Source organism: Papilio polytes, unplaced genomic scaffold, assembly GCF_000836215.1.
Source record: "Papilio polytes unplaced genomic scaffold, Ppol_1.0 DF824158.1, whole genome shotgun sequence".
NCBI lineage: Eukaryota > Metazoa > Arthropoda > Insecta > Lepidoptera > Papilionidae > Papilio > Papilio polytes.
The window spans coordinates 1,243,034-1,269,876 of NW_013525046.1; the positions used below are offsets into that span (position 1 = coordinate 1,243,034).

Here is a 26,843-nt window from a genome sequence, read left to right on the forward strand (position 1 = left end):
AGTTGCTCGTTCAGGCGTACACCTAATTTTCCATCTCAATGACGCAGCGGACTTCAGGGGATTTATGTTTCATTTTACTGCATATTTTAAACGAAAATTCACGACGATTACGGAAATTGTCGGATCTATTTCGATTGTTAGATCTTACTAATATTATAAATGCGAAAGTTTAGATGGATGGATGTTTGTTAGAGTTTGTAGCCTAAAAAATTGTACGGATCTCTATGAAATTTGGCTTAGATGTAGAGTATGGTCTGGAAGAACACATAGGCTACTTAATTTTTATTTAATTCCACGGATAAATTCGGATTTTAAAACTTAGTAGTTAACTTTATTTTTTTAAAAACATTTTTCTAATCTCTCTATTTTTATCAACCAACATTTTAAATTGCTAAGTTAAATGTTTGCTTGAAAAGAGCAACATTCTTATAAGGAAATAATTAAAAATGTCAAGGCAAGTCACCCCTGAGACTTGGAACAATGCTGCACAAATTGGTTCGAAATTAAAAGAAAACTTTACCTAAAGAATGGAAGATTGACAGCCAGTTAATACCATCCAAAAGAAAAGAGGACAGCAGAGAAAACTTGGAAATAGTATGTTGATATCTTACTAATATTATAAACGCGAAAATTTAGATGTATGGATGGATGGGAGTTTGTAGCCTAAACGGCTGAACGGATCTCGATGTTAGGCATAGATTAACAACATAGTCTAGATGAACACAAAGGCTACTAATTAAGTTTTTTTAATTTCGTGCGGTTGTGGTAATTGTGGTAGAGCCCGCTTTAACATCTTCGCACGAATGGGCCGGCTCCCCCGGTGTAATACCACGACCACACAGAAAACAGGCGTGAAGTGGAAGCAATTCCGCATTTCGTCTGATGAGTGTGGTGCCAGAGGCCTAATTTTAGTCCCTTTCCCTTTTTACCCTTTTCTTTAGAGGAAAGAATGGGAAGGAAAAGTGGATTTGACGGTGGAGGAGACGCATAGGAAGGGAAAATTTCCTCTTTATGTGCGTCTCCTCCTCAATAAAGGGTAGGCAACGCATCTGCAAATGCGGATATTTATGGGCAGCGGTCGCTTTCCATTTCGGTGGATTCAGATGGCCGCTTGCTCGTTTGTCTCCTTATATTATAAAAAAAAAGTAGCGGGCGCAAACTAGTGTTAAAATAAATATAACTTAATAATAAGGAGACAGGAGATTATAAGCATTAAGCACGCATTTAAGTGCTTTTTAGATTTGGATAACAAAAAAATAATCATTTACATAAATTACTCCGCATCAATAAAGAACATACACATTACATCTACGGTTTTTTAACGTTACTTTTAAATTTACATATTATTTAGTATTATTTCCTATTAATTATTTCGCGAAAATGACTGACGATCTACATAAGAGCCATTGAAAAATGATTACAATATTAATATGTAAGATGTTCCTTTGCCTCTTTTCCTAAAAAACACAACCAACAAATATAACCCTACTAACAGTGGTGTAAGAAATAACTTAACATTGTCATCATATTTCTAACTTCAACCTCGACATAATGGGCCGAGGTTAACAACACTTCTGCCTCTCCGAGAGGCGATAAGCGTCTCTGAGAGCACTTGCCGTTATTAGGCGTTGTTTTCTGTTGACTGCAGCAAATCTTGAGATATCAAAAAATCTAAGAAACCAAGTAGCTTGTTTATACAAGGTCGTGATTTCAAGTATTCTTATGATTGAATAAAAAAAATCCTTTAGTAAAAGTGTATTGATAGAGGAATATACGTTTTGAAAGGAGAAATATTTTCTTTCTGTGTCTTATAGTTCGTTGGTTTGGCGAATAAATTTGATCGTTTGCTTATTTGTCTTTAAAAAAATAAATTAATCAAGCCATTTTGTGTGGCAATAAACTATGTAAACGTCAGTTATAACGAGTTAATTATTTAACAGTTTGTGAGTATTTTGGTTATAAAATTTTGCAGGAGAATAAAAAATTGTGCAGCACAATTGTGATAAACGCTCGAATGCATTTTCATTTCACGCTCGACTGTACCACAGACTCAAAAACCCTCGTCTGCCGCGTTAGTTTAATATTTACTACATCGTGTTGCTCTTACCGTTTGAAATATACCACCTTTATAGTAGTTATATCTTGTTCGAAATGGAAACGCATTTTTTTATAAGAGAAGGGGGCAAAGGTAACGGAACACAGAGATGGTCAACGACATGGACAATTTTTATGGGAAAACTCGTGAATTTTAAAAACATGTCTGAAAATTATTTTTTACATCAATATTTTCAACAAAAGCATACCAATATATGTATAACCTAAGTATTATAATTTTTGTAGAGGCTGCAATAAGATAGGGCGTAGTTGGTCGACCGCCCAGGGCGCTTGATAGATAGGGGCGCCAAAATCTGCACACTGTCACATATAAGTGTATTACAACCCCCCAAGTATGGTAAAAAAGACTTTAAAAATCTCGCGATAGCATGCCGATACCAGTTGACTAAACTAAATTCAGATATATTCTAGACTTTTAAACGAAGTAAAAGAAGAGTCATTTCCAAAAAAATCAGTTACACAAGTTGTCAGTAAAGAAGCATTGAAAATTCCAACAAATTAAAACTCTAGAGAACTTTACATTCGTCCACTTTGTTTGAGTAGTTCTGAACAAGACGATCATAAAAGATTCAGAACGTACTTGACAAATTGAGCGCAGAGGGTCTACTGTGAAAACGTACGTGACAGTTGCCAGTATTCGTAACATCTGATAAATTGTTTATAATATTTATATGATACTAGCTGGTCCCGTGCGGCTTCATCCGCATGAAATTATTTTATTGTTTACATCTGTCAAATTATCAATTGCATATGTCAAAATGACATGACATGACAAATCTTGGCAATCTTGCTTCCTTGATGTTGGCAGCAACTTATGGTCTCTTTCCCACATTAGAGTTTTTATCAAACATATTTACCCCCTAAATTTAATGGCGTGAAATATATAAACAAATGCGTGACGTAAGTGTAGGGTTTTTTATTAAAAAAAGAATCATTCAAAAATATCCTATTATTGCTGACATCTTCGGTAACAAAGAAGTGTGTGTTTACGCTTTATTATAATAGTATAGACTAGTTTTCGCCTGCGACTTCGTCTGCGTGGAATTAAACAAAAAACAAAAGTGAGTAGCTTATGTGTTCTTCCAGACTATCCTCTTCATCTATGCCAAGTTTCATCGAAATCCGTTCAGCCGTTTGGGCTACAAACTCTAACAAACATCCATCCATCCATCTAATCTTTCGCATTTATAATATTAGTAAGATTGTGTAGTTTACGCCCGGTATCGCTGTGTTCTTAAGCCCGCTATATATTCTTTGTTTTAACTGAACAGTCGAAATTATAAGTTAAAACTGTGCATATACAGTCAATATTAACTGAACAATTTGACTAAAATTTGCCCGTGTGTAAATAATACCTCCACAAAGCTTGTGATCAGTCTGTTAAGAATCAGAAATCGTTAGAAATTAGAATATACAAGTATATATCGTTTATTTTAAATATTTCTATACATAATACGAAGGTATTTAAATTATATATGCATGTAGTACAGTCAAACGCATCAGATAAAACGGTATGCAATTTCACGGCTCGTAGCGCAAACGATGCAGACCGCATTTATGTCAGATGTTTTTTTAGAAAGATATTTAAATTGTTATAGCGTTAAAACTTTAAAAACTTTTACTAATTTACTTGGATTATAAACCTTTTTTAGTAATAGGTCGTTAAGAAGTAACCTGGCTATCGTTGTCCATTTACTGTCTGCAAAAGCAGATGCGTTGTCTTTAATCGATAGAGAAGAAAGGCACAGCATTAGTGCGTCTTCTCCTTTGCCAAATATCTTTCCCTTCCCAATTTCTTAATAAGAAATGGGAGAGTACTAATATTAGGCTTTCATGCACAATCATCACAGGAATTACTTATATTACTGAATCGTTTGATGACTTTTACTGCGATTTCAAACAGCGTCTTTTCAGTCTTAGTTATTGTTTAACAACCAACTATCAATATACTATTTTAAAAATATTTTTGTAATAAATGTATGCGGAACTCGTTCCACATTTATGTTTTATTTAAATTACAATAGTATTATGTTATTTTATTTCTAACCGGAACAAGGTCTAGTCGAAATTTAAAAATATAACTATTAATAATAAACTAAGTAGTTAACAATGGGGGATGTTTTGAAGTGTGGCCAAGTGACAGTCAAGAGTTTCCGCCTGACTGACACGCTTGTATTTAATAGAGGTGTGTTTAAATTGTAAAATCTAATACTTAAACTATAAATTATTAATAATATTTATTACAAGTCTTAAGACCTATCCCATTACTGGCTGATAGAGGCTTAATATTAAAAATGACGTTACTGTCAGATAAGATAACAAAATCCGATATTTCCATCACATATTTTACATGTTGGATAATTATCAGGCAATTACAATTTGGTGGGACAGGCTCTTACTCTTGTAATAAGTTTTTTTTATACGAGTTGGATATTAAAGTAGTAAAAAGCCATATGACAGAATAGGAAAAAATCTTTAGATGTGTAACGACGTAAATTAAAAAAAAAACATGTTATAGAACTTTTGAACTGTTTCTTACCACCAAATGTTTCTTATACCAAATGTAAAACTATAATTAATTGATTTTCTATAAATATTTTTTTGTTTCAGAGGATTACCTGAACATCACTGAAATAGTGAGTATTTTTAGAAATAATAATATAAGCAAATAAAGCATTTAATAAACTTAACGAAAAAAAGAGAAACTTAGGAATATTGTGAACTGAACTTGGGATTTAGCATTATGTTCGGGTCTGTAACTTTCATAGCGCTGTGTCAGCAAAATGCTTGTGCCATTAGATAAGGTTGCGTCTGTGAATTTTACTAGAATATTCAGAGCAAATGCCTTTATTTTGTACTAGCTTTCGCCCGCGACACTGTTCGCGTGGAATTAAAAAAAACAAAAGTGAGTAGCCTATGTGTTTTTCCAGACTACGATATACATCTGTACCAAATTTCATCAAAATCTATTTAGCCGTTTAAGCTACAAACTTTAACAAATATCCATCTAAACTTTCGCAGTGATCCACCTAAGCTTCGTTTGAGGGCAGATATTATACATTTCATATCTTTTTTTCTCATATCCATAACCTTCCCGTTGATGTAAGATAGCCCATGTTAGTTAGTGGTAATGTAGTTTTCTAACGGTGAAAATATTATTGAAATCGGGCTAGTAGTTTTTGAGTTTAGTGGTTAAATAAAAATTACAATACTTTCCTCTAAATAATAATAATAGTTATGAATACAACTTTCTTCATTAGTAATTCGTTAGGCTTGAATTTTAGTTATAGTTGACTCTTCATGCTTAATTTGTATACAACTAGAAAAAAATACGTGTAAGACCGCGGTCAATAACTAACATGTATATCGATCGATTTGGTAACAAACTTAAATTCGCTAATTTACGTTGAAAAAATGGTGGCATATTTTTAACTTAACAGCGATTTTAAAATGCTTTGAAGGTGTTGAAGATTTTTTTTTAATCCGTCCCTCTTGCTCGCTCCTGTTTGCACCGAACGTCGCTTGATTCTGTTACTTTTTTATTACACTTTTAAAGTCTGTGATTTTCCTTGTACATTCTGTGTATATTTTAGTACAACATAGAGTTTATAAGGCATATACGGGTCCAAGTTCAGAGCAAAAATTTAAACCTCCAGGGAATAAGAACTTTTTGTATTTAATTTAATTTATAAAGATATTACTTTCGCAGTCTTTCTTAGATAAACGTTTTTCTATTTAGGCATTCCCCGGGGCTTGCCTGAAGCGACACAGACTTTATTTACTAGCGTGGACATCCACTTTATTTTCTCCACATTTAAGATACGTGATACGAATACTGGACTCAGTATTATAAAGCCCGTTGTACACGTACAGCCTCAAATGGTGCCATTCATTTGTTAGATTTGTCTGAGGACGTGTCAAGTGAGATTATACCTTCCAAATACAAACAAATAAATGCTCTTTTTGTGTAAACTTTTGAGTCGGCTTAAGTCCATAAAGCATTAAATGGGTAATTGTTATTTTTACTCTCATTAGTAAAAAGTTTCTTTTTTTAATGCAGCAGCTTCCCTATTCCGTTTCTTTATAATCATAGATTAGTGGCTACAATGCCTTCGGTAAGGCAACTGCTAGTTGTTTTTGCGACTGTTTAAGCGGTCCGTGTACAGCATTAAGAGAATCTCTTTCGTTGTGTTAACAAAGTGGTAAATTTTGATTTATTTCTTTCGGACGGGTGATAACTGTTAGCGCCATTTTCTTGCTTCGACATTTAAACCTTCGCGATAAGAACGTGACTAAAGGCTCAAATAAGTTTTTAATGTTGATTTATTATAAGAAAAGTAAAGTACTAATTTCGATTGAATATTGTGTCCTAAACGTATGTTAAAGAGATTAACTCGTTAAATAAAGATGTGTCTTTGCATGTGTGTTTTAATAATATAAACTCTAAGTAAATTTTTACTTTGCATTTATTTAATATTTATTAAGAAAAATGTGTTTTTTGAATACTATAAATTTACTTACGTTAAGAATCTATAGTAATATAATAAATCCTAAACACACATTTCTTTGTTGCCAAAGATATCAGCAATCACAGCATGTTTTCGAATAACTCTTTTTTTAATAAAAAGCCCTACACTTACGTCACGCTTTAGGCTATATATTTTTACTCCATTAAACTTAGTGGTAAATATTTTGGTTAAAAACCCTAATGTAGGAAAGAGATCATAAGTTGTTGCCAACATCAAGGAAGCTTTGACATCATGTCATGCCATTTTGACATTTGCAATTGATAATTTGACAAATGTGACCAATAGAATATTTTTTTTATAATTTCATGCGGATGAAGTGTCATGGGGACAGCTAGTAAAAATATAAAGCACGCTACAAACGATTAGAATAGTAAAATGCTCAGTTAAAACTGTTTACTATTCCTGATCGTATGCAGAGGGTATAAACTAAATTACGAAATTATCAGACTATTAGCAGACATATTTCCTTGAAGATATACTGGAGTCTTAATTTGTATGAGACACATCTCAAATACAAATAGCTGATTTGATGACAAAATTTGTCTTATCGTTAATAAACTTCTTGTCACTAAAATACTGTAAATGTCAGGATGGACAAATTTATTAACAATTTGTGTTTTCATTGATTGTAGAATAGTCAAGCGAGATCGTGTTTAGCATCCGAGGTAGCTAATAACTGTCACATTACGCCTTTAGCCTCCATTGCCCCATTATGTAAGCAAAACAATTGCAACTGAAAAATATCAAAACAAATCGGTTAAAATATCTATTCTATTTAGTATTTTTGGAAGCATTGACTTACAAAATAAAGTGTTTATGGGCCATAATTTTACATAATAACGTAGTCGAAGGCTCATTCAAACATGCCTCTCTACTTCTAGTTCTGCTCGCTTGCATGCACAGCTCAGTTGAAACGTGACAATAAGTTGTGCTTCTTAGTTCGTGCAGGCAGCATTCCCTAATTTCTCATTTTAAAGCACTAGCTTTCGCCGGCGACTCCGTTCGCATGCAAGTACCCTATGTGTTCTTTCAGACTCTCTTTGTCCAAATTTCATCGGTATCCGTCCAGCAGTCAAAGATACAAACTCTAGCAAATAGCTATTCATCCGAATATTTGCATTTACGTAAGTAAAACTATTAAGATTAAGAGCGGGCGTACACCTTTGACTAAACTAACGCACAACTGTTATACGATTGTCGATTATTCAACTGTTTAGTTGCACAACTAAAAATCGAGTATGAGCACCTGCAATAAGCTTATAGGAATCAAAGCGTGACTAAACAGTTGTGCGATAGATTGATCTAAAGTGTACGCGCGCTCTAAAACGTCAGAAACATAAAATAAAACATATTTGGATGTTTACGCTATCTGAATAATAATTTAATTTCACATTTGAAGCACATCCGTGCGTTACGAAAGTACAGAAGTAACTTCAGATTACCTGTGCTAAGTTCACTCGTTAAGTTACTTACGCACACGTGTTGTGTGACACGTTTTTTGCTTAATAATGTATCACGACATCGCGTTCGTTCACTCCGTTTTTATTGCTCTTTCTTTATGTACATCATACCTGTGATATTAAAAAAGGTGATGGCGTTTGTCGCCTTTTTGCGAGCGAAAAGATGGCTATGTTTTAACGAGTTTCAATGTGTGTTTGTTCCATTCAGACCTCATATAACTTAAACGATTGGATGGCTTTTGAAAGTTGAAGTATTTTTCGATTTGATTTCAAATAGCGAAGGTGGCTCAAGGGTTAAGCGCTTAACACAGTGGGCCCGTGACATTTAGAGCGCGCGGCACACCGTTTACTAAACTATGGCACAACTTTTTAGTCGCACTTTGATTCTTATGAGTTTGTCTGGAGATGCGCACTACTCGATTTTTAGTTGTGCGACGAAACTGTTGAATTGGCTGGAAAACAATCGACAATCAGAAAACAGTGAGCAAAATAATTCTTCCAATTAAAGTAATACAGTCTATCGAGTTTTTGTAAACGGTATGACCAATTACTTCAATACGTAAATAAAGCTAGTTTGGTTCATGGTTAAGTAAATTGCAAGGAAAATTTAAATAAAAATTTCATTGAATGAATTTTAAAACATTTTTCATTTAAATTTAATGACTATTGACATAAGATGTCGGCATTACTGCACTCCAATTAATTTGAAAAGGAATGTAAACGTTCTGAACAGATTTTAATGCTAGCTACACACGTGGGTATTACAAGAAAAATTCTGCAATACACATTACCGTATAATTATAGCAGCACGTAGCTGACACAGATAACAACTGTTTTGCCTGCCTTATACGTTCAAACTAGTTGAAGTACTACTTTGTGTACTGCCTAAATCCCTGTTATTATATAATCACTTTCGCCCGCAACTCCGTCCGCGTAGAATTAAATTAAGTATGCCTAGGTGTTCTTCTAGACTATGTTCGATGTCTACGCCAAATATCTAAACTTTCGCATTTATAATATAGTAGCTAAATAATATTAAAACCAATTGAGTTAACTTATAACTTATGTTGTCATTGGTTGATGCATTTAACAACACAATAGCAAATAGTTTACGTTGCGTACAATGGGATGTCAACAGTTTGCAACCAACTACAAAGTAAAAGAGAAATCCCTACGGTTAGTTAATTTAAGAACAAAGCTCTACTTCACAGAAGTCGCTATTTCACATACGAATGTACACGATACAAAGAGAATTTCTAAACCTACCTGCTTTTACTAAAAGGTTTTTGCTGTAAAAAAATGTAAACTTGAATTTTTTGTATATAATTTTTTAGGAAGATTTCATTTATCTAAAAATGTATTTCTAAGAAAAATAAGAAAATTGGCTTCATAATAATAAGGATAGTAGCTTTTGCCCACGACTCTATTCGCGTGGTATTAAAAAAGTAAGCAGTCTATGTTTTCCTCCAAAATATTCTCTACATCTATGTTAGATTTAATATCAAGATCCGTTCAGCAGTTTAGGCTACAAACAAACATCCACCTTTTTTTCTTTCGTTTCTTTCTTTTCTTTATTTCGTATTGATGATATTAAAAAAAAATAATACCTATAGTTACTATTTCTTGTTAAAAATTACGTAGTAATCTTTAGGACAGTCTATAATTTTAAATCAGGTTTTCTGAGCAAATCAAATTTGTCCTTTTTTCAAATTACATAAAGGTTCTTTGAAAGCCAATTATATTTCCAGTGAAGTAAGATTTGAGTGGAGACGGACGTATTTGACCAAAACATGGAGATCGTGTTCAATTATAAATTAAGTTGAATTTAGCAAAGTATTAATGGTTCGGAATACAACGTAGATTATTCTCAATCCATATTGTTACTACAAAAAATCCAGATGATTAGATAATAATAATAGGTCATCGTGGTATGGACATGTGATGCGACGAAACGATGGGGACATAAACCAGAAAGTGTTAAGATTGAATGAGGATGGATGATACAAAGGTAGAGGAAGACCGAAGCAAGTATGGATGGATTGTGTGAAAGAGGATATGCTTAAGGAAGGAGTGGATTCAGATATGATGGCAGATAGAGATGTATGGAAGAGCAGCACATACTGTGCCGACCCTCCGTAAGGGATAAGGGCAATTTGATGATGATGATGATAGAAATTAAATAATCACTAAAAATGATTACTTCAATTGGATGAAGTGTACAGTAATAACAATTTTTGATACGAATAATCATTTTTTACGACAAATAAGTGAAGCGAAGACTGTTGTACGTGAAATTTCTTACATTTATTGTTCTAGAACTGCAAAAAATTGCTTTTAATCAATAGTAATAACGTATTTAACTATTAATTATGATTTAATTTCGATTAATGGGCGACCACTCGTGAATATAAAAATCATGAAAGTCGACTATACATTTACGACTCTCTAGGTAAGAATTCATTTATTTATTTCCCTTATTCAGTCAGTGGAAGCCCACGGTTACAATTCATATGAATTATGACACAATTCAAAACGAACCCGTAATAAAATGAACCATATTTCTCCGAGCCGGATGAAATATTACCTAAACTCCGATGGCTTGTCACAATTTGACAGACACTTTACCAAAATTTGGACAAGGTACTAGAAATACGAAAATATAAGTAAACTAGCTTTCGCCCGCGGCTCCGTCCGCTTAGATTTAAAAGAAACAAAAGTGAGTCTATGTGTTCTTCAAGATTATCCTCTACGTCTATGCCAAATTTCATCGAAATCCATTCATTCGTTAAGGCTATAAACTGACAACATCCATCCATCCAATCTTTCGCATTTATAATATAATTGTATTTATAACATAGTGTAGAAGAACATATAGACATTTTACTTTTTAACTTGCGGACAGAGTCGCTGGTTAAAGCTAGTTAAAATATTAGTATGAATGTTTGGATTAAAATTTTTATTTGAAGTAACTCAAAAATCGTTTGAAAAACTTGGACCTGAATGATTTCTTACAAAGAAAAGTGAAAACTCAGAGTCAATCAAAAACATAATTTAGAGGTAAAAAATTAAAATGATGTTTTTATCTATACTTCTATACTATTATAATAAAGCGTAAACACACACTTTTTTTGTTGCCTAAGATGCCAGCAATTACAGCATAGTTTTGAATAATACTTTCTTTAATACATAACCCTTCACTTACGACACGCTTTAGGCTATATATTTTCACGCCATTAAACTTAGGGCGTAAATATTTTGGATAAAAACACTAATGTGGGAAAGAGACCATAAGTTGCTGCCAACATCAAGGAAGCAAGGTTGCCATGTGTTGTCATCATGTCATGTCATTTTGACATTTGCAATTGATAATTTGACACATGTAATAAAATAAAATTTTCGTAATTTTATGCGGATGAAGTCGCAAGCGAACAGCTAGTTAATTACTAAAAGTATTACTTAAAAGGGATATCAAAGAGTGGTTTTAAAGGAATAGCAAAAAAATCATATTGCTTGAAACAAAAGATCACCTTGGACTTAAATTTGCGTGTAAAAAAATATTAAAACACTATGTTGTTCACGAACAATAGATTCTTGTTTACAAAAAAAAAAATATGTCTATCAATTGCATCATTTATTCTAACAATGAACTATGATGTGAATAATTTTTTTAACAAAAACCAAATCGTCATTGTACATGTTTTTATGTAAAATTGCGTATTATTATGACGTTGAAAGAATAATAATTATAATGTGTGGTTACAATACGTGTTGCAAAGGGTACACATAAAAATTAACAGCTTCATAGAAATCGCGAAAATATTACAATAATATTCAAACAATTTTTTTATATACGTTTAATTTTGAGTAAAATCCAAATTGTTCAGTTAAACCAATGCGTGTGTTAAACTGTCGTTTTAATTGTACAGTTACGGTAATAATAATTTACTTTCACAACTTAATATACTAAAGGAAAGAGTAGAGCGTTGTTTATTTTTAATTATAATGTAACTACACTGAACGGTATGAGTTATTATCGTTATGTAAACACGCTGTATAATTGTTATACATGTGTTCATTGCTCCTTTACTTAGTCTAAATATCTCATCATCCACTTGCCCTTATCCCTTATAGAGTGTCGGCACAGTGTTGCACTTCCATACATCTCTATCAGCCGTCATATCTGAATCCACTCCTTTCTTAAGCATATCCTCTTTCACACAATCCATCCATAATTTCTTCGGTCTTCCTCTTCCTTTGTAGCCATCCACATTTAATCTTAACACTTTCTGGTTTATGTACAGTGGTAGTGCCCGCTTTAACATCTAAGCACTGCAGGGCCGGCACGCCCGGTGTAATACCACGACCACATAGAAGACAGGCGTGAAATGGTAGCAATTCTGTGTTTCGTTTGATGAGTGTGGTGCCGGAGGCCTAATTTAAGTCCCTTTCCCTTTACCACCCTTTTCTTATAAAGAGAGGATGGGAAGGGGAAGTGGATTTGACGGTGGAGGAGATGCATAGGAAGGGGAAATATCCTCTTTATATGCGTCTCCTCCTTCGTCGTATAAGGATAGGCAACGCATCTGCAGTTGCGGATGTCTATGGGCAGCGGTCGCTTCGCCATTTTTCCGGATTCAGGTGGCCGCTTGCTCGTTTGCCACCTTATGTTATAAAAAAAAATGTCCCCATCGTTTCGTCGCATAACATGTCCATACCACGCTAACTATTATTATTATTTACTCTAACTATCTATACGGATATATAAAGGTACTGGCAGCTAGTACACACACACTACTTTGTGTAAGGTGGATTTACTTGATGTGTGTTGTTAAAATATTTTTGCATTTCTATATTTATCGTCAAAATATTCGCATTTACATGTCTTAAACTAATAGCTATTTCTTTAATCCCACATAGTCGAAGTCACGGAATAAATCTAGTGGTATATGAAGAAAAAAATCTTCAATGTAAGTTGGTAAAAACCTACTTAGGTTTTGTTTATCGATAATATCGAGTTACAAAGGACCTTTTCTATGTTTATTTTAACTCAAGGGACATGAATATACTAGATAAGGCTTTCTTGTTTGCTTTTAGAATAGGGCGGTGTAGTTATCAAATATGTACGGTATTATTTTTTTATTACATTATACTATTGGTAAAGGGATAAAAAAAAACTCCAATATCTCGATGGAATACATATTTTGTACAGTAATAAAAAACTCAAATATCTCTAGTATACTTTACTAACGATCTACACCAGATTCACCTGCAAGGGAAATACCGTCTTTTTTATGTCATCTTTTCCCCTTGGTGTAATATAGTCTATATTACTCGATATTGTAGCTTTTTAATGGTGAAAGAATTATTGAAATCGGTTCAGTAGTCACAGAGCATATTAAATACAAGCAACCAAATATTTTCTTATATAATTACAAATCAATGGATGGATGTTGGTTTGTGTTTTCCGCCAAAATTGCTGAACGAATTCGATACAATTTGACATAGCTGTCGAGCATGGTTTCAAAGAACACATGGGCTACTTTCTTTTGTCTTTTAATTCACCCGGAAGGAGTCGCGGGTGAAAGCTAGTAACAAATATAGGTTAAAAATGTTTTAGGACTGGATCGAAACTGAAACGTTTTTTTATACATTTTTTTTATCCGTAACGACAGTTTTATTTAGACTTAGTCGTAGAATTGTAATTTCTTTTTATATTGCTTATTTATCCGTAGTTGCCAATTAAATTCTGTAGAGTACGAAGCTAGACGTCGAATAAAGTTTTCAATAAGAGCGAACGAGTGGTTTTGTTAAATCCTCAGAGAGTTACAAAGGAAACCAACGTAAACTAATGAATTGAGTTATTTTAGACATAATAAAGGGAAATTCGAATAATACTAAATATAAACATATTAAATACTGAGTATTAGTAGGTATATTATGATAGTTAAATACAACAACTGTCAATAGCGTCATTGTTAATATAAGAAGTCCTGAGAGTACTTTTTCTATATACTATTTTTACAGGAAGATACGGAGATTTTTAACAAGTGACTTTGCTAGTCTTCCGATAGTTATCTTATATGATAAAATACTTTAAGTTTAGCCAGTTTAATAATGAATGTAAAATATCAAACCCAAAATAATACCTGTATGTAATTGTTCTTAAAATAATTAAGTTTATGCGCTTATCAACAATTAAAAGATTAACATTATCTTAATATTCAGTAAAAGTAAAAAATTATAAAAAAAAGATTTACATTTTGAAAAGAAAAATAAATTGCACGACTCACTTGGTTCGCTCTGTTTGTTTGCGACCTCAGCAAAATGAATATCGTTGTTTTATGAAAGTATAAAAATAGAAAAAAGTCAGAGTCATTTAATGATGACAATAATAAGAGGAATTGATACGGAACGGTTTGATTTTATTCGTTTTTAGACGTTTAGTTGTGCAACTAAACAGTTGAATTGCAAAACAATCGACAATCGTACAACTATTGTGCGATAGTTTAGTCAAACGTGTACGCTCTTAGTTACTTATCTTCGTTGGTTTTTTTTCCACTGTCAAAACGGATTTTAAAATATGTCTTTGATTTATTGCGGCGGTGTTTTAGGAGAATTATTCAATTGTAAATTTTAAAATTGGGTCAACGTGGTTGACTATGGTCTAGTCACCCTAACTTAGGGTAGGCTTCGAGCCCCTCAGTAAAGGAGTTATAGTGAGTTGATGATGATTCAATTGTATTGTGAAAAGTTTTTTAATAACTCAAAATTGAGTCCTCTGTCAAAACCACGCAAATTTTCAAGCGATTTAACAGCAATTCGAATCACTTAACGTTAATTAAGAACTTCAAAAGTGCCGACAAATCTTTGAAATTATTTAAATAAAATTCTTTAAGAGTTTTTAAAGTTTTAAGTTAGTCGCGCTTTACAATTTTTTAGAAAGTAAAATCTGACTAATCTTACTTAATATTATAAATATGAAAGTTTAGATGGATGTTTGTTAGAGTTTGTAGCTTAAACAGCTGAACGGATTCCGATGAAATTTGGTATAAATGTTGAGGATAGTTTGGAAGAACACATAGGCTACTCACGTTTGTTTTTTTCCACACGAATGTAGTCGCATCGTTTACATTTTTTTAAAGGGAGTCTCATTTACGGAATGTACAAGTGTAACGGGATGATGGCCATGTAACATTGCACCGCGTAACTTCGATCAGTACGCATCTTACCATGTTTTTGATCTCAGGCATATTTCAAGGGCAAATTAAAAATTCAATTTGTAAAAAAATAAACGTAAACATCTTTAGTTATTATTATTTGAAACAGTTATTGACGTAAGTTTATTGTTTGCTCATTTTTTGCAGTAATTATGTGGCAACGAATGTTCGAAAATTAGAAAAAAACAAAAAGATGTAGCGATCTCATTCTGTAAGATTATTTCACACGAGGGTAGTATGTCGCCAGTATTTAAATATTCATTACTAATCCAATTCTGCTATAATATAAGTGAATGCTAGAACGGCGACTTTATTGGATTACGTCCTGTAAGAACTTAAAGGTCAAAAGAAATCTTAATGTAGCTTTTTAATAACGTTTTATTCATGTGAAAATATTTACTTATATAATCATACTTCATACTTCATACTTCATACTAATATTATAAATGCGAAAGTTTAGATGGATGGATGTTTGTTAGAGTTTGTATCCTAAACGGCTGAACTGATTTCAATGAAATTTGGTACAGATGTAGAGGATAGTCTGGAAGAACACATAGACTACTCAATTTTGTTTTTTTTAATATCACGCAGACGGAGTCGCGGGCGAAAGCTAGTGTTATATGTTTTTATCATCGACATGACTATTGGTGAAGATTTGACAATTTATTTGTTTTTTTTTTAATTAAACCCTTGTTAACAACGCGTTGATTTAAAATATTTATTTTTATAACATGGAATAAGAAGTAACATTCAGTGATGTTATTAAAAAGATAAATTTAAATATTTTACGACATGTTTCTACTTTGTTTAATTCTACAATAAAATAATAGTAACTTACCAAATTCTCCTTACATCGAAAAGTTATTCTTCATCACTTCTTCACATTATTAAATTAAACAATTAATCAAATTAATATTATTATTAATCAAGATATATTGCTACGCTGTAGAACTTTGCCGCGTAGCTCGTGCCGCGAGTTCGTAGCAAGCAGCCGCTACGAGAGCTTCGGCTACACTGAAGCTTTGAGCAACAAATTGTTAATACATACACTCTACGTAGATATGAACGCTTCCAGCGTTCTTCTATGACTTTCCAATTTATTGACCGTTAGTACAGTTAGCATATTCGTAGAGACTTGTTATAATTTATTTTTATTTTTATAATATAAGGTGGCTAACGAGCAAACGGCCTCCTGAATACACCGAAATGAAAAGCGACCGCTGCCCATAAACAAACACATCTGCAGCGTTGACAATTGACGAAAGAGGAGAAGCACATAACGAGGACATTTCCCCTTCCTATGCGTCTTCTCCACCGTCAAGTTCACTTTTCCTTCCCATAATTTTCTCTTAAGAAAAGTGTGGAAAGGGAAAGGGTCTAAAGTCAGGCCTCCGGCACCTCAATCATCAGACGAAACAAGGAATTGCTTTCATTTCACACCTGTCTTCTGTGTTGTCGTGGTAATACACCGAGCGAGCCGGCCCATTCGTGCGAAAATGTTAAAGCGGGGTCTACCACTGTTACTAGAAATGTAAGTAAGTTTGTAAATTTGGGAAATGATAGAATGTGGGAAAAAGAATATACTATTTCTGTGTACCCTCTGTTCATATAGGTTAACGCATCTAAAAGCTTGTAGCAGATTTCTATGGCTGCGGTCACTTAAATATTTTTAGCGAATTTAACTAATATTGGTAAAACTAAATAATGGTTTATTTCTTCATTCATGAATTAAAAATATAAACGATCTAAAAAGGATGTTCGTTTTAATTAGTTTCTTACAAGTTTTAAGTTTTTTCTTGCAGCAAAAAGTTTGTCACAAATTCGTTCAGGTTCAGTATTGTAAAACTTTAATAATTGAAGTTTTAAAATTTAATAGGGGCAAGGGTAGAAAAGTTCCTTGAAAATAAGATAAAAATTATATTTTCTTTAAAGATATGTTAAAACTGTTTCAACAATAGTGATTTTTTTAAATACATTATAATACTGTTGTTTGCAATTTAGAATAAAAAAACTATGTTACATGTTACATGTTATGTATACATAAGGTACCTTCTTAAAAGTCCTCTCTAAATTTTTTGTTTTTCTGAGATACCCGGAACTTGACAGGACTTTTTTTGTTATGAATATGATAAATAATGCAAATGAGCACGAACTATAAGAAATTTATATAGTTAAATGTTACATTGCAGATAATCCAATATATCTGTGTAGATAAAAGTAAGAGGCCAGTAATGTTATTTTCTTTAAGAGGAGGAAAATGCTGCAAACGGTGACCTTCCTCTTTAATATCATTAGTACAAAGACAACTGCACTTCGAAGCACTTTAAGTAGACGTCTTAATGCTCTTAAAATGCAATATAAATTTCAAAGACAACGATGGAGAATATTCTTTTCATTATTATGTTAATATCTTATCTTACATCTTACTAATGAAAAGGTTTACGTCGATGTATGTTAGGATGTGTAGCCTAAACGGCTGAAAGGATCTCGATAAAATTTAGTATGTGGACATAGGCAGGAAGAACACTTACTTTTGTTTGTAATAGCTCAAAAACCGCTCGGACGATTTTAAAAATACTTTCACTATTCGAAAGCTAAATTATCACTAACAAAGAATTATTAGTAATATTGTCTTTTATACACGCGGACGGAATAAAATCTGATCATTACATGATTAGTTACATATATTAGATTAGCTATTGCCTGCGATTTCATCCTCGTGAAATTAAAAAAAAGTAGCCTATATGTTCTCCCAGTCTATCCTCTACATCTATGCCAAATTTCATCGAGATGGGTTCATTAGTTTAATCTAAAACTCTATCAAACATCCATCCAAATCACATTTTTAATATTAAGTAAGATGTATTTAGAGGAGGACCGAAGCGCCGGTAGCTCAGTGGTTTAAGCACTTGACTTGTAAGCTACAGGTCTTGGGTTCGAATCCCGCCATGTACTAATGTGATTTTCGATTATTTCGAATTTTCATATGTACATAATTTACCCGACGCTCTTACGGTGAAGGAAAACATCGTGATGTAACCTGCACGTATCGGCGAAGAAATTCAAAGATATGAAGTCAACCAACCCGCACTTGGCCAGCGTGGTTGACTATGGCCTAATCACCCTAACCAAGGGTAGGCTCCGAGCCACTCGGTGGGGACCTATAGTGAGCTGGTGATGATGATCTAAATCAGATTGTGTATTTGACAAGTATTGGTGTAATATAAGGTCAAAAAATGATTCTTCTTCTAGCTAGTTGAAATGTGTTGTTAAGAATAATCTAGTAAATAATTAAGGAAATGAAATAAAATATAATTATGTAATAAACTTTTAAAACGCAATTTTAAAGATTTACAGTGTAATAGAAAAATGTTGCAACGTAAAGTGAGCATTGTATTTAAATTTAATGAATACATAACCGTTTTTTTACTAAATTAATGTTTAAATGCAAAAAATTAAATTTACACAAAAATGACAGAAAAAGGAAGTCATTTTATTTATTTGTTTAATTTTATTTTTCACATTTTACGGAAAAAAAAGGATTTTGCTGGTTTCCACAAATAAACAATAGATATGATATGATAATCATGACGATAGCAAAAAGACAATATTGAATAACTAATATTTTATATAATTAGCATATCAGAAATATCTACAGACTTAGAAATAAAAATACATCAATTTTAAATAATTAACGGCCTTAGTTGAAAATAGCTACAACTTCGTAACAAGGCTTTGCGTCGAATCCAATTTGCTTCTAAAATTGGATTTCCACTGGCGATAGGCGTAGGCGTTGGATGGTAAATACGACCTGCTTTTTATCGAACATTTAATCAAACAGAAAATAAATTGCACATAAATGTACAAGAAACAATCGAATGTTAACAGTCATACATATTTGTGTATATATCACATTATCATTTCTTACTATCATATAGATATAAATATTATAAATGCAAAAGTTACGATGGATGGATGGATGTTTGTTAGAGTTTGTAGCCTAACCGGCTGAACGGATCTCGATGAAATTTAACATAGATGTAGAGCATAGTCTGGAAGAACACTTAGGCTTCTTTTATCCCGGGAATAGTTACGGTTCCCGTGGGATTCATTAATTTAGTTTTTTAATGTTTACTCGATCATTCTGCAACGGTTCAGCTTATTGAAATTTGGCACAGATATAAAACAAAGTCTAGAGTACACATGGGATAAGGTTCATCCCCGAGAAATGTCCGGTTCCCGAGGGATACATAGCTTTTTGTTATTTATATAGTTCGTCTGTTTTCTAATACCACACGGACGAAGTCGCGGGCAGCAGCTATAAATTATAAATTCTTGACATATGGATGGTTGTTAGCAATCAACTCAATAGCACATTAACCACTTGTTTTGTTTTTCTTTTATTGTTTTAATTCTGTACGTAAGATTTATTTAACACAGGCAGAAAACAATAAGTCAGTGGAATAACAAGACTTAAAAGAGTTTGAAATATGGAATATGTTAACCTTAAGTTACTAAAATAATTTGCATTTATTTTTGACTAAGTAAAATATGTTAGCGTTTGATTCGCTTAACTTTAATAGCAATTAGTTAAATGATTACTTCGAAACGGTCGCTTTGGAAGACGTCGAGGGGACCGATAAAACTTAAATCGAATAAGATAGATGTAGATTAACTACGGTTAATTTAGATTCATATCAATAAATATAATGCTTATAACACTTATGCTTGGTTTCTGAAGTTTCTGTCTTTTATCATTACCTACTGATTTATTATTGTTAGGTTTAACTATGTTTCAATGGAGTAAAACTTAACTTACATAGTTCGGAAACTCATTTTATTAATTTAGCAAACCATTAGCAGTATCAAATCGTTAAAGGTAGTTCGAAAACCGCCCAAAATTAAAGTAACGTAAATAGTTAACTTACTCCTTGGTAAAGCAAATTTTTGTACAAATTTTCTTTATACTCAGTTTATTCCTAAGTTTAACTTAACTGCGTTTATTTATAACGCTGTTAGTGTCCCAAGAAAACAGAACCATTTCATTCTTGTAGAGTGAGTTCGGGAAATGAAAATGATCTAAGTCGAGGTTTTAATCCACTGTGCCCCGCTCCGTCTATCACGCAGTTCCGCTCGTAGCGAGTTTCGTGACCGCGGTCTACACAGAGCATACCAAGTTGCGAACATAATAATCAGGTTGAACCGTGATCAACCGCCATTTTATTTACAATAGAAAGAAGATATCTTTCTAATAATAACTTTTTTAAAACGTCCGTTGGTTTCAAAAATAAACGTAAGAAGTTTTAAAATTCATTAAAAAGTGTGCTTCAGATTTATTTAACAGTTAAACATATATTTTTATACAGAAACTTAAATGAATTTTATTTACAAGACGAAAATACTAATAATTCTCACTAGAGTGTAATATAATTAATATAAAAAAGTGTAAGCAACCAGACATCTGAATGGACCGTATTTAATCTTATTCGTTTATCTTTGTACATTTTCAATGTTATTTATTACATGTTCCAGAAGTTTTATCTTGTAACTAGCATTTCCTGTGCGACTTCATCCGCATGAAATTATTATAAATTTTATGTCATTGTTTATATTTATCAAATTATCAATAGTAAATGTCAAACTGACATGACATGACAAACCTTGGCAATTTGTTTTCTTAATGTTGGCAGCAACTTATGGTCTCTTTCCCACATTAGGGTTTTTATCCAAAATATTTACCCCCTAAGTTTGTTGGCGTGAAAATATGTAGACTAAGGTGTGATGTAAGTGTAGGGCTTTTCATTAAAGAAAGAATCATTCAAAAATATGCTTTAATTGCTGACATCTTAGGCAACAAAGAAGTGTGTATTTACGCTTTATTATATCACTTTAGATGAATAAAATGAATTAGAAAAAAAACTAAATAAATCATTGACTTTTTACCGGTAGTTATGACGTCACTGTTATACGTCATTTTATTTTAGACTGTCATTTATTTGGCTCGACAAAACTGTGCATGTATATATATGTTAGGATTTCATAAGCGTTCGCATATCGATTAAGTTACTCCTCTCGTGTGCATGCTTTGTGTTAGAGAAGAATCGTGATCATTTTTATTTTTTGTTCTAAATCTTCGTTAAACAGATTATAAATGTAAGTTTTTTTTTATTAATGTTTAATATTACTAATATTATAAAAGTATAGATGTATGGTTGGTTGTTTGTTTGAGTTTGATTTGAGGTACCTTTGAGGATCTGTCCATATGGAATAAAGGAAATTAAATAGCCTACGTGTTCTTCCAGACTATCCTCTACATCTGTACCAAATTTCATCGAAATCGGTTTAGCCGTTTAGGCTACAAACTCTAACAAACATCCATCTTTCCATCCAGCTGCAGGCTATATATGGTCTTGCTATTAGTTTTGAGGATAAAGAAATTGGAAAAAATGGTAAAAGAGAATGGGACAACAACTTCAAGTCCATATCAAAATAAAGGATATTGCCATGGTTACAGTAATAATAAAGGCCTTCCTTTTAATTAAAACATTTGAATTTTCACATTTGCAATTAAAAATTGTACGTAATGTTAGTAAAAATTAAGTTTTTATAATATTTTGCGGATGAAGCAAGGAAACTAGTTGTATAACATTTTAATATATTCAATAACCTAGAAATTTTATTTTCATATAATCATATAAATATTATAAATGCGAAAGTTACGATGGATGGATGATTGTCAGCGTTTGTAGCCAAAACGGCTGAACGAATCTCCATGAAATTTGGCACAGGTTCAGAGCATAGTCTTGAAGAACACATAGGCTACTCTTTATCCCGGGAATAGTTACGGTTCCCGTGGGATTCATTAATTTAGTTTTTTAATGTTTACTCGATCATTCTGCAATGGTTCAACATATCTTATTGAAATTTGGCACAGATGTAAAACAAAGTCTGAAGTACACATGAGAATAAGGTTCATCCCCAAGAAAAGTCCGTTTCCGGAGGGCTACGTAGCTTTCTGTCATTTATATAGTTCGTATGTTTTCTAATATCACGCGTACGAAGTCGCGGGCAACAGCTAGTTTTTTATAAAACTAAAATGTTATCTTAAATCTGAATTACAATATGCAATGAAATTAATATTCAAATATTGCAGCAATGTTAATTACATATGATAAATCACCATTTTTAGAAGTTTAGTTTGCTAGCAAATGACCTCTAACGTTAGCACTAAAATGTTCATACTGTTAGGCGCTGTTTTCACTAAGCTGATAGTACGACTAGCCACCTTTTTATAGTCACTTTACTTCACTTCACTTCACTCATTACAAGAGCGCGCATTTAGTGGAATTAGGTATATAGCCTTCAAAAAAACGTTCAAAAGCCGAAATGCAACAACAGAATCTTCATTTGTAATGTGTAAGCCATCTGCCTACGTGTTAACGAGATACTATAGATAAAAGAATATCATCAAAAATAATTAGTTTTCTGTAAGGTGAGATTATTACTTAGTGTATTTGAAACTAGCTGTTGCTCGCGTCTTCGTGCGTTTGGAAATAAAGATTGTAATAAACAGTCTATGACACAGTGATAACGTAGTTGGCTAGTAGTTTTTGAGTAGTATTTCAATACTGTTGAGTGCAAAATACAACCTCTTTGGTTGTCAAGTGTGAATACAGCCAAAGAGGTTGAATACTGGCCACTGAGACATTGCCTGGTTTAAGTATTAAAGAAAAGTAGTGACAAATAATGAAAAAGGCGCGTAAAAGATGTGATCGCGGGTTGGTTTTGTAATTTGTAAAATATGTAAATAAGTTTGACTAAAGATGTTTTAGTTAGAAGAAAAAAGTTTTCATTTTGTTTTTCTGGCTGCCGCGTTGTCGATAACAAGTTAAACACATACAAAAATACAAATCTTGTATAGATATTACGAAAACCGATTTTTTAAGCACTAGTAATTACTTATAATCGTTTAGTTATCTTAAAATACTTAGTTATTTTAAATCGTGACAACGTAATGAAAATTGCGATTTAACTAATTGAAATTTAGTGTTGTACTAACCGATATTTATTACAGTTTATTTGTATGCAAATTGTTGATAAATACATCATAAATAATTGCAATTTATAGTATAAAATGGTGGATAAAACATCGATTTATCCGTCGATTATTTAATTTAAGATTTCTTATGAATTAAAATCACCACTTTGTACCTCTTTTCATGGAAATTGCGACAACTTATAGAGGCGACAATGTACTCAATGTTAAATTGATAGTGTTAACTGAACAGGTCGATTGGTCAGTTAGAACTGAGCTACTATAGCGTGCTTTCAGTCTTCAGTCAGATCGCGACTTAAATAACTATCCCAGTATTATAAGCATCCAAATTTATGGCAACTCAGAGTTTGCTACGAGCAAATGTCTGCGGATATGGATACCAGATCACAACAGTCTTGATATTCGTTATGGTTATACTTTGTTCAGCAATAATAAAGTTTTCATAGTACTATGCTAGTAACCCTAGTGATAGTGCTAGTGGCCTAGTCGCCCCTAACTTAGGGTAGGCTCCGAGCCCCTCGGTGGGAACGTATAGTGAGCTGGTGATGATGATGATGATGATGATAATAAATTAAAATTTTGTTAACAGACGATGGCGACGGAGAAAGCAGATACCTACAAATCTATAGACCAGCTGTACGCAGGAAAATCAGTATTCGTTACAGGGGGGACAGGATTCTTAGGGAAGGTAAACAGTTACAATAATATAAGCAGTACTCTAAGAGATAGCACCTGTACGAGTAATTCCAATAATATTGAATAGAAGTCCACTCTAATATTTATTATACACACTATATTATATCTTGTACGCCTAGTTTGGTAGTTCATGGAATTTAGAAAACAAGACCATTTCTCCTATCATCCCATAAATTTAGGGGACCGTATAACATCATTTAAGTGGAATTGTTAAAAATTTTGTTTTCATACTTAAGATAACAACTATGTTTAATTTTCTGTCATGTATAACTTTAAGTTATTGTCAAAAGTTATTTGTTTTTGTCTAATCTTTATTGTAGTAATAGTAAAGATTTTTTAATTCATTTCATCAACGTTCAGGTGTCTATTAAGTTTTTTGTAATTATTGAGACCCTTATAAATAGGGTGTATAACTAGCTATTGCTCGTGACTTCGTTCACATGAAATTTAAAATTTGTGGTTTAATATGTTGCTCAGCGATACTCTTTTTGTTAAATTTGAAATCTTTACAATACATGAAAATACAAATATTTCCTCTTTATAATATTATTATAGATATGTAGCTTGTGCTAATATTTTTTTTTGCTTTTGAGGTATTTCTGGAGAAGTTATTGTACAGTTGTCCGAACATTGATAAAATATATGTTCTGATGAGAGAAAAGAACAAATGGGACATTTCTGAACGGATCAAACAAATGTTAGAACTTCCGGTAAGTAATACATTCGTATTAAATTAATTGTTGCTTAGATTCTGGAAATTTTTATGTTCCTGTTCCCACCGTCATATAGGATACAAGGTAGGCAGAGAGAAAGTAGAATAAATTATTCAGATTAGATTTAATTTTGATTTTAGATAACTGTGTACGTACAATTTTTTAAAATTTATTGTTCTTTTGTTTCTCAGCAAAAACGTAAAAAACACGATGCAAAAAAAAAAAATACGAAAAGAATAAAATACGATGTTTCTCACGAGGCAATTAAATGTAATACAGTTAAGTTTATAACTTAAGTTTAGATAAGAACAAGATTAAAAGATTAAAATTCAAAATACTTTTAAATCTCATAATACATGTTATTTTCTTTATTACTTTGTTCCCTACTTCGCGTTCATTCAACTTTGAACCAGCCATCACCATCATCACCAGCTCAGTATACGTCCCCACCGAGAGGCTCAGGGCCTACCTTAAGTAAGGGCGACTAGGCCATAGTCAACCACGCTGCACTGCTGGTTGACTTCACACTTATCTTTGCAACTCCTCGCCGATATGTGCAGGCGTCACGATGTTTTCCTTCACCGTAAGAACGTCGGGTAAATTATGTACATATGAAAAATCGAAAATGACATTGGTACGGCGGGATTCGAACCCAAGACCTGTAAATTACAAGTCTTACTTTATTCTTGTCTTAAATTACAAGTGCTTAAACCACTGAGCTACCAACGCTCTTTTACCTTAGCAACGTTTTAAACTATGATTGTTTTTTTTATACACCTATGACATTTATTATACACAAGCCAGTGATTGGCATACTGGCATGTAACAGATTATTAGCGCTGGATTCAGGCATATGTATTCGCCAACGTCATTCCAGTAAAGAGTACTAAGTTTTACTGACAAGTATCGTCTACTGTTTCAAAAACTGGAATGCAAACTAGTCTAGTCTATTCACTGTCGTTTGTATTCTTAACCTCTTAGTAAACTTGAATAAACGTGAGTCCGTGATTCGAATCGTATTTTAAGGAAATGAAAACAATAAATTACCAACTATAAATTACCTTGCTCAAATTGACTTCATCGTATTCGTATGCGTTTCCATTGTGTAAAAACGTTTACAAAACTATGTACGATGTGTTAATATAAATTCTTTTATTTTAAGTGCCTTTCCCACCAAATTGTAAATTGTCTGATAACAATCAAACGTGTAAAATATGATGGAAATTTCGGATTTTGTTACCTTGTCTGACAGTGACGTCATCTTTAAGCTATCAGCCTCTATCAGACAATGGTGGGACAGGGCCCTAATTCTTTTATGTTAGTGGACAAATTTACCGTTAACAAATTGGAACATACTAGCTTTCGCCCGCGACTCCGTCCGCGTGGAAATAAAAAAAACAAAAGTGAGTAGCCTATGTGTTCTTCCAGACTATCCTCTACATATATACCAAATGTCATCGTGGTCCGTTCAGCCATTTATACTACAAACTCTAACAAACATCCATCTATCCATCCATCCATCCATCTATACTTTCGCATTTATAATATTAGTAAGATTTTAACTTTTGTATCCGTGTCTAACTTGTTACTCTTAAGAGTCCGCCTTTGACTAAACTATCGCATAACTGTTTAGTCGCGCTTTGATTTCTATTTTCTTATGTGGAGTTGCGCGCGCTACTCGATTTTTAATTGTGCAGAAAACAGTTGAGTTGGCTACGAAACAATCGACAATCGCAACAGTAGTGCGATAGCTTATACGTAAGTGTGTGCCATCTCTTACAGATGTTCCAAAGACTAAAGAGGGAGAGACCGGAAGATCTTAAGAAAATTATCGCCATACCTGGGAATGTCACTTTACCGAATCTTGGGATTAGCGAAGAAAATAAAAAAGTCTTGATAAAAAAGGTAATAGATTTTATCCTTATATAGTCAATTGACAATATTTTTTCCTATTAAAACGTATCTGAATTATAAATGTATGTTATTTTTGGTTATTTGTACATTAAAATGTTTTAAAATAATTTAATAAAATGTAGTTCCACTGGAATTTGTTTATG

General features: G+C 32.7%; 1 protein-coding gene across 3 annotated transcripts in view; it reads left to right on the forward strand.

Moving 5' to 3' along the window:
* LOC106111654 (fatty acyl-CoA reductase 1-like) overlaps positions 1-26,843 on the forward strand; it is a 50,150-nt gene that overhangs the window by 18,230 nt on the left and 5,077 nt on the right. Inside the window, exons 2-5 of one of the 3 annotated variants that reach the window (XM_013293796.1) lie at positions 4,726-4,751; positions 23,967-24,065; positions 24,667-24,783; positions 26,569-26,691. In XM_013293796.1, coding sequence (XP_013149250.1) covers positions 23,970-24,065; positions 24,667-24,783; positions 26,569-26,691 — 336 coding nt within the window. In that variant the 5' untranslated portion in view covers positions 4,726-4,751; positions 23,967-23,969. Of the gene's footprint in view, positions 1-4,725; positions 4,752-21,388; positions 21,475-22,752; positions 22,814-23,966; positions 24,066-24,666; positions 24,784-26,568; positions 26,692-26,843 lie in introns of those variants that run through there. The other 2 variants (XM_013293795.1, XM_013293797.1) reach the window with 2 other exon arrangements.